The sequence below is a fragment of the Triticum aestivum genome, chromosome 6A, assembly GCF_018294505.1.
Source record: "Triticum aestivum cultivar Chinese Spring chromosome 6A, IWGSC CS RefSeq v2.1, whole genome shotgun sequence".
NCBI lineage: Eukaryota > Viridiplantae > Streptophyta > Magnoliopsida > Poales > Poaceae > Triticum > Triticum aestivum.
The window spans coordinates 452027618-452037320 of record NC_057809.1 but is presented as its reverse complement, the minus strand read 5'-3'; the positions used below and the strand labels follow the sequence as shown (position 1 = coordinate 452037320).

The 9703-nt window shown below is 43.4% G+C and overlaps 1 protein-coding gene across 1 annotated transcript; it reads right to left on the bottom strand.

Moving 5' to 3' along the window:
• Positions 1-7957: 7957 nt before the first annotated feature.
• On the bottom strand, positions 7958-9497 carry LOC123130725 (B-box zinc finger protein 21). The gene is made up of 3 exons (XM_044550543.1): positions 9147-9497; positions 8679-9041; positions 7958-8355 (listed from the first exon to the last, which is right to left on the bottom strand). The coding sequence occupies exons 1-3, from the start codon at positions 9351-9353 to the stop codon at positions 8215-8217; spliced, it is 711 nt and encodes a 236-aa protein (XP_044406478.1). The 5' UTR covers positions 9354-9497; the 3' UTR covers positions 7958-8214.
• Between the last annotated feature and the right edge of the window lie 206 nt (positions 9498-9703).

The window sequence follows — 9703 nt, the reverse complement described above, 5'->3', positions numbered from 1 at the left end:
CTTATGTGGCCAGGGGGTTATGTGCAAAAAATACCCCGACCTCTCGTATTCGCTCGACATGTGGAAGTAGAGGGTGTGGAGGCACAGAAGCCGATGGGTGCGACATTAAATGGAAGACCGAATATAGCTCTTTAAGTAAGGTACTTTGAAGTGATTGGAGGAGGAACCCGGCTTGCAATGCCGAAGACAATCTGCGCGCCGGACATCTCGTCATTGAAGCCTGGTTCGGGGGCTACTGAGGGAGTCCTAGATTAAGGGGTCCTCGGGCGTCCGACGTGTTGGACATGGGCTAAACTGATGGGTCGTGAAGATATAAGACAGAAGACTCTCTCCTGTGTCTGGATGGGACTCTCCTTGGCGTGGATGGCAAGCCTGGCGTTCGGATATGAAGATTCCTTTCTCTGTAACCGACTTTGTATAACCCTAGTCCCCTTCGGTGTCTATATAAACCGGAAGGTTAGTCCATAGAGGCAATCACAATCTTACAGGCCAGATTTCTAGGGTTTTAGCCATTATGATCTCGTGGTCGATCAACTCTTGTAATCCTCATACTCATCAATATCAATCAAGAAGGACATAGGTTATTACCTCCATCAAGAGGGCTCAAACCTAGGTAAAACTTCGTGCCCCCTGTCCCCTATTACCATCAATCTTAGACGCACAGTTCGGGACCCCCTACCCGAGATCCGCTGGTTTTGACACCAACACTCGCCGCCATGGCACTGCCGAGATGGAGCCAGGACTAGGGAAAATTTATTCCAACCGCCGAGGTCAAACAACGACGTGAGAAACACACATCCAAACCCTAAGTACACGGCTGAGTTGGAGAACCGGGGTCTCCTCCACCACTTGTCGCCAGAGCAGTAGAGGGGGAAAGAGCACATGGCCTCCCCAGCAAAGCCACAAATGTAGGAGAAAACTCATGCAATTGGGTTCCCTTTTACGTGTTAGACACATTCTGCTTCAAAGTGTCACTCCATCACACATGACCTAGCGATTCGGCCGCCCATTAGGGTAACATTGCTTTTTAACACATGGTTTGGTTTTTCTGGTAACAGGAAGCTCCTAGGAGGTTACTATATGTCTTTCTTTCTCATTTTCATGTGGTTTTATATATCGGTTCTACCTACTCTTATTAAAAAATGGGGGGGGTATTTTCCTTTAAACATGTTTGCAGTTTTTAAAATATTTCCGAAATAAAAAATATTCAAATAATAGAAAATGACCAAGTTTCAAAAAAATTCACAATTTAAAAATCATATTTTTAAAAATTTAATTTGTTATTGTTTTTTAATTAAGAAAATGATAAAGTACATGCTTTTTTAGAATTAGAGACAATTGTTTTGAAAACACAAATATTTTTTGTGATCATATTTCTAAATTTCACTATATATTTTAATTTCATGATTCTTTCTTCAACCTTCTATTATACTAGGTTTTTCCTAGTAGAAATTCTGTCAAAAACATGAACAAAATTGCCCTATTTCCAATTACTAAAGTTGACCTTTGTCATAGAGGGCGGCAAATATGATCTCCCTGCTGATCGATAGGTACGTAGTCTAACACCGAGTCGGGCTCCCAAATGCAAGAGCTTGTAGCAAGCGATAAGTTTCCCTTACATGGAAACCAAGGTACAAACTCATGGAGGTAATAGTGTTCTGCAGCAGGGATAAGTGTTTGCAACACAAATAAAACTTCACTTGTGTACTCAACAAGGGTATCAACCAGGCTAGTCTTGCTAATTGCACAAATAATTAAAATATAATGTGATGGATAATATTTTTGCATTTTAGGGATAAAACAAAAATAAAAATAAAGTTCATAAAAAAGTTGTTGGAAGGTGATTCTTATGTTAAAAACTCGATCGGGGTTGATTGGTTCACCAAGTGTAACTCTCGAGTATGATAAAATGCCACAAGTAACATAGTCATGTGAAAAAGTGCATATTGAAATGTTTCATGCTCATACCAACCATATGTTAGGCTGGTCATAGTGGGGAGTAACTTATACTAGTGTCATGCATATGACACTAGTCTAAGTTTCTACCTGCATGGTGCAAAATAACATATTAGTAGTGTCATAGATGGCTTTATTTATTAGCATGTAGACTCATATTGTCTTGGGAAGCGCTATGTTACAGTAACATATTATGTTACTATTTCTCATTAACTACTTTCCACATATGCAAAATTTCCTTGGAGTATGCTATGTTACTAGCTAAGTTACTCCCACTATGACTAGCCTTATGTGTTAATATTATGTAGGCAGTACCTCCATAATTCTATAGGTCGAGACCCTCCCCACATCTAATAACCCATTTGTAAGTCGAGATAGTATCTGCACCAACCAAATTTTTAAGTGTAAACACAGATTATTGAAATGAGTAAAGATGACATACGTTTGTTTATATGAATCATTTCATTCCTCATAAAACTACTTATCCTTAGTGGTAATAATAAAATTCAATTATTTTTCACTTTCTGTCACTGCGGTAGTTTACTTGCAAGATTAGACCTAACTATTGCAGACTTCTCTCTTTCTCTCCCTCTCTCTCTCTGTCTGTCTACTAATTACCCCTCTATAATTTCCAAGATTAGGCATAAAACCGGAGAGAAATATGCATCTATAATTCAGCCATACGACATAAAAAAATTGAACATAAAGAAATAATTCATCACATGATAAGCATAAAAATGTAGGGCCGCTCGTATGGCTATTGTATTGAACTACAAATTGGAGAGATTACATCTTGGCTACTATCAAGAACTCCTAGTTTAGGGGGTGGACTACTCACAACATGTAAATGGTGAGCACGATAGAGTGGTTGTTTTTATTTTAAGTTCTTGTGTGCGTCTATTTTGTTGCGACAACATTCTAGACCTTGTATAGACTCTAGCGTGTAGGGCCGTCTCCAAAACTTGAGGTCCCGGTGCGAAATGCGGAACAACCCCACAAAATTTTAAATATTCTTATAATATAATCAAAGTATATCATCATTTAATGATAACTTTAGATAAATACTCCCTCCATTTCTAAATATAAGTCTTTCTAGAGATTCCAATAAGAACTACATACAGATGTATATGGACATATTTTAGAGTTTAGATTCACTCATTTTGCTCTGCATGTAGTCCCTATTCGAATCTCTAGAAAGACTTATATTTAGGAACGAAGGGAATATCATTTTGTACAAAAATTAGAATTGTGAAATACCAATTGTAAAAAAACAATAATATGACCTCCTGATCTACCGAAAGGCATCAGCGGTCTAGTATTTCTTAAATTAAATCACCAATTATATCTACCCCAAACAATTCCACTTCACAATAGAAGATAATTTTTTTTTAATAAACAGGTGCACATGTACACAAAAGATGGAAATGATCAATTAACATAGTGATTCGATATAGTATTATCAAGATGAATTGATGAGAATTATTCTATATTGTGTATACACACTAACATAATTATACATAAAAAACTCTAAATTAGTAAATTATTTAGGCTGTGTACCAAAAGAAAGGAGCGCTAGGGCATTGAGCCGCTGAGTATAAACCAATTGACCGCTCATGTAGATCGAAATGTTTAGTTTGGCTAATCTAGACCAACAAGCCCACGAGGTCCACAAGGGGACCAAAGCCCAAAATGGAATGATGAAGTATTTCTTGATGTTCTAGTAGGCACATAGGGGGAATTCACTCTAATTGGGGGTCCTGGGCGGGAGCACAACTCAAACAGGCCAATGGTCGGCCCTACTAGCGTGTAGTTAGGCAGGTGTGTCTATGTCCAAACTCTATCCATGGAGATGTAGCGTCTTAAATGAAGTACTTGCCTTCTCCTTGTGTCCATCCTCCCTTTGGGACGGGTGAAGCATTGCAGATCAAGGAAATTTATTGGAGGCCAAAATCCTGTTGCAAAATAGAGTTTTAGATGGTTTTATCTTCAATCATAGAACGCTTGACTTGTTTTTGTAGGGAATACTTGTGAATTGCTATAGGCCATGAATGTTGCATGTATAGTTTTAGCCCATGAATGTTGCATGTATGTTTTTATGTCATGGCCTGCACATGGTGAGTACGGCAACCTGCTGGAGCCATATGGTTGTTCCATTATTAATTTAATGATCTGTGTGTCAACATAAGAAGATTTTCAATGTAATTTACTTTCATGGCTATTAGTTTGTAATAGCATGGTATATTATGTAATACTTGGCGATTAACATCGAGGCGTGGAGATGGAGATCACCACGAGGAAAACCTTGCATGGAGATGGAGATCACCATGAGACAGCCGCACACGTGGAGATGGAGATCACCATGCACTACCAAAAAGGGGCTATACGATATCACACATGTATAAATTGCCTGTGAAAGTTATTCCTTTTTAGGCACCCTTCTTTTGTATGGTAGATGTTGTAAGTATGGTGATCCCTCAAAGAATGTCAAGTAAAACCGCCTTCCCAATTGCTGCAACATCACATGTTAAGTATTTTTTTCATGGTGGGCCTATAAAATTAGGGTGCTACTAATTCTCCTTAACATGGTGTGTTTGTGTCGGACACCTACGAGCGAAGCATTGTTAACTTATCGTGGTTATCGAAATAGTTTTGGGCCTGGAGGCATAGAAGTTGGCGTGGCATGTGATGTCCCCGACAAACAAGTGTCGTGTAGAGGTACGATTAGCAATTGTTGTTTACCGAGTGATCTAGTCTTCTATTAGTGTGCAAAAGCTCACTAGTTGACATGTTGATTTTGGATCTTGAATCACTAAGTATTGATGGAGGGATGTTGATTTTAATGGGACTAATATTCTTATTAAAAAATTTAATGTGAATTATTCTTCATGAATACATGTCTTAGTGTTTTTCATATTTCTATTGTAGATCAATGGCACCACCTACTCATGCTAGTTTTGCATTGAAATCAATCCTTGAAAAAGATACCAACACTTGTTCCTTACAAATCGAGGGATAAAATAAAAAAACAAATAAAGGGATCAAACACCATCTTCACAAACAAAACATCTTTTGGGACCTAAATTGAATCATTACTTAGAAAATAATTGTCCCTTTAATCTAATTACCATGAATCAACGAAACCCAGAATGAGCCCCCTAGATGCACTTACAGTTGGACCTCGCTAATGGGTCTGGTGCCTGTTAGCGAGTTTTTCAGCATTAGTGGCCAAAGATTACCGATGGGCGCAAAACCACATCAATGGTGGTGGGTTTGCGCTCGTTGGTAGAAGGGTTATGGCATACTGGAAGTCTATTTCTCTTCTCTCCTTCAACTCAACACAAATTTATATGGCAATTGCTATACCCCGTCTACATCATCTTATTATACTTGTTCTAAGTGGTGCAAGGGATGCTCCCTATGTAGCCTACATGACGAAAACCATGAAGAGGAGGCATGCGAGGTGTTTCACACCATACCCATCAGCAATAGTGCTCTCTATGGTCATAATTCGGTGTATGGTTTTGAATTTTACACCACACCTTGTCCTCTTTGTTGCATCAACAATATGGCTCGCAATTGCTAAACAGTATAACACAGCTACCTAGGACCCCTCACAGCGATTTAACATTCTCGGCCGTCAGATCAGGCTAATGACGTTCGAGATCGGTCTATCCTGCCACACGGTGCCTCTGGTCGTTCTGGCTCACCGTAGCAGGGCCGCTGCTCCGCATAGCGACCTGGGAATCCTCTTATTAATCAGGCCGACTGAACGGGACAGCCTACGTAGGCCCAAAAATGGATGGTTGAGGCCCATACCGTTCATGCCCTGCCTCTTTGTCTCTCCGGAACCGGTGTTCTTCATGCGTTCCTCAGCGCCGCCGCGACGTGATATGTGGCCGTTCTTCTGCTCATCTCCTCAGAACCTCGACGCGATATGAATCAGCCTAGGTTCTTTGTTCTTTTCATCCATACGGCGATCGTCTCCTCTGGATCTGGTCCGCGAGCTGCTTAGTTTCAACCATGCGGTGGCGACCCACGCTGTCAGTGTCCTTCTCCAGCTTTCCTAGGCGTGCATGGGCCTCCATGTCGTTCCCTGTTTCCCATAGATGAGGAGACGAATTGTTCCATGTATAATCTGTCATCTAGGAGCAGGGAGTGGCTTGGCGATGATACAAAGAGTTTTCAAGCGGTGACCAACATGTCCACTTGACTTTCCTCTTCCTGTTGCTTCACTCCTCGTTGAGCTCTTTCAGTGTTTTCTTAGAACCCTGTTCGATCTTTTAATATGCCTTTTCTGATTTGCCTTTTAGCAGGTTTCAGAGTTTGGCGTAATTTACAACAGAATGATCAAACAGGTGAAGACTGAAGAGCAGAGCACCTAATATTGGAAATGTCCAACCTTATGTCAAGTTTCTCATAGTAAAGTTGCAGGTTGCAACCCGTGCTCAAAAGATAGAGAGCTAAATCCAAGGGTAAGTCATCACATTTTGAAACCAATGATCAAACTGGAGCCATCGCTCAACATTTATACCAATTTCACTTGCCTTCAGAAGATCTGGTACAACATGAATTTGTTTTTCCCTCGAGACCCTTTTGTTCCCATGATTTATTTATTTATGCTGAAAACAATGTGTTGATTGCAGCTTGATGGAAGTGTTTATTCTCTGCTTATACACACATAAATTCATCCTCGATCATGTAGACGAAACCGATCTGAAAAGACAAATATACTCGTGGTAATATTCTGATGAAACTATTTTGTGTGAGAAGAGAACTACTGTGACGAAACTTGTACTGCAGGTACCTTTCAGTTTCCGACAACATTCTTATAGGTGGAAAGAGAAGAAATGACGATGACAGAATTATCAATGAAATATTTTCCTGTTAAATGATGCAAAATTTCATGCCATCACATCATATACTTTGATTGCTTCGGAGAGTAACATATCTAATTTTCCCTGCAAAGATAATATTTTATTTGGATTGCCATTTTCTTCACACATTCTGACTTGAAGGAATGGGTCATGGAACTATAAAAGGGAATCAAAATGTTGTGGTCCTTTTTCTTGAATCAGTTGCAGTAACGAAAAAAAATCCATTCAAGGAACGGAATTTATAGGAACCATGTCAACTCACTGCATTGGAAAAATCTTGGTAACTATGTATGTATTCTGTAGTTCTGGAGAGAAGATAGCCAATTAGTTGGAGACATTCCACCCAAGAACTCACCTTGAGAGTTGGACTATGTGCAAGAGCAGATGTTAGCTTCAGAAGATAGTCTCTAGATTTTTTTTCTTAGTTTGGAGTTTGTACATTTTTTGCTGTCTATTTCTCGATTAGCTATTTCTAGCTATAGTTTGAACAGGAAAATCATGAACACAAATGCAATTATGTGATCTGTGGATCAATTCTAATTACCGGTTGATGATTATGCCCCACCACCCATATCAAAATATTGTAATTTGAATCAATGAAATTTCATCAAATATTTTTATAATCCAAACTTTCTTTATTGTTTCTATTTTCTTAGGATGAACGGGTGCGGCAACGCGCACCTTCATGGTCTAGTGCTATCCATAAAGAAAGGTCGTGGGCGATGCGTTAGTTGATGTGATTGCAATGACGTTTGCACTCCATCTTATTATTGATGGTGTACTGGTTTTTTGATGGGTATTGCATCTTTGTATTCATATGCTGCAACACTGATGCAACTTGTTGCATGTTGTAGTACTTCACATCGTGTACCGCACGTTGCACCTGATCGGACGATGAGGGAGGTTTGCCCTGGGGTGCTGGAGGGTGTCCGATTATGTGACACAAGATTCGTCGTCCCACACCTAGCTAGTGGGGTGCTTCATTTGCAACATGTTCATTGCACACCGTCACATAGCTTCAGTCTGATCTCTCCACGTCATTTACAGTCAATCAAGCAACCGGTACCCAAGCACACGCTCAAGTGCAAACAACTGCAGAAATTCAACTTCTGACCAAACTGTTATCGGAGGGGAAAACGACTCCCTTATTCGCGTATTAGGGGCAAAAACTTAGGAGAAAAGCACATAAAGGAGCGGAGATTTTCTCCACGGCCTCAAAAAGCACGAACGCTCCCAAACATCCCGAGAAATGAGGACGCCCAGGGAACGCAAAACCCAGAAATTAAGCCCGAAACAACATCATCTAGTATTACAGTCATGTACTCCAGCATATTAACTCCGATCCAGTGCATAACACAGACGTGCCGCCGGTGACACTTATATTTCACCAGTGCGGACTGGCAGCCGAAGTCCGGGATCTCTTGCCGCCGGCCAGCTCCGTGTACATCTGCGGCACCCAATGCTCCTGCCTCATCCACCCCGCCGGGTAGCCAGCGTCGTGCACCGCGAAATTGGGAGCTACTCCCTGCTCAAACGGGCATCACCGAAAGCCAAGTTAGTCAGAGGAGATGTAAATTTTGCTTGTGTCCAAAATGGTGGATCTAGGTGGGCCTCTGAGGATGTTGTCGCTACTAAAACACCCTGGACCAGCGTGTGTGCAAGCTGCGAAACATGAGCGTAGTACGTATGACTACTAACCATCCCCATAATGGAATGGTTGTACTGGGTGCAGTGATGTGGATGCAGACATGACCGGAACATTGCCGCGTTTCTAGCTTTCTCGATCCGGAACGTGCCAAAAAAATTGTAAACATCTACTCATCTGCACCAATGTTCAGTGGCACCAACCTGATACGATCCGCCTGAAGAGAAGCCGGCGGAAGCGGCGGCGGCGGCCGCCGCGGTGGCGTCGTCGACCAGAAAGTCCTCCACGTGCCACCCGGGCAACGTCTTGGTGAGGTACTCGGAGATGCTGCTGCCGCTGCTGGCGCCGTGCGCGTCGTCGTCGCCGCTGCAGCAGTGGCTGCTCGTGTTCTCCTCCTCCGACGGCGGGGGCGCGGGGGAGGCGGCCGGCTCCGAGGAGACCCGCACGCCGGTGAGCAGGAAGCGGGCGTGGCGCATGCTGAGCTCGCTGGCCGTGTGCACCGACACGTCGCACTCCCGGCACAGGATCGCCCTGTCCTCCTTGCAGAACAAGAAGCCCCTCTTCTCCTGCAGCCCAGCACACTCGACTTAACCTCCCGTCCGCCACTTTCACGGCAATCATGAACGGCAAGAAACAAGGGACAGATATCCTTATGTTGATCTGATCCTGACCTGGCAGATGTCGCAGAGAGGCGGCGGCATCTGCGACGGCGACGCGGACGACGGCGACGGGTTGAGCAGCGAGAAGCGGCGGTGCTTGCCGGCGAGCTTGTTGGCGCGGTGCACGCGGCGGTCGCAGGCGTCGCAGAGCGCGGCCTCGTCGGCGCAGCAGAAGACGGAGGCCCCGTCGGCCGCGCACACGTCGCACTGCACCTTCATGGTCGATGTCGGAACTCTCGATCGATCGATCTCCCCCTCCCTTGCTCGCGCGCGTCGCCCGAGATGCGGGTCAATGGTCTGGGCTGGCGATGGATCGCCCGCAGTGCGTGTTGCAACTGTACACGGCGGCTTAGCTAGAATGCTAGATGGATCGATGCGTGGAAGATAAACGTGAGGGGCCGCGCGTTTATATACCACCGCCGGGAGGCGATCCGGGGCGCTAAGCATGGGCGATTAAGTCAGACGAGGCCGGTCAAGTGTGCGTGCGTACTTTGCCGACCTGACGCGCCTGGTGGTAGGCGCTGCGTCTCGCTCGCGTGAGTCGCGCCATGTTTGTCAATTGTTCTCCC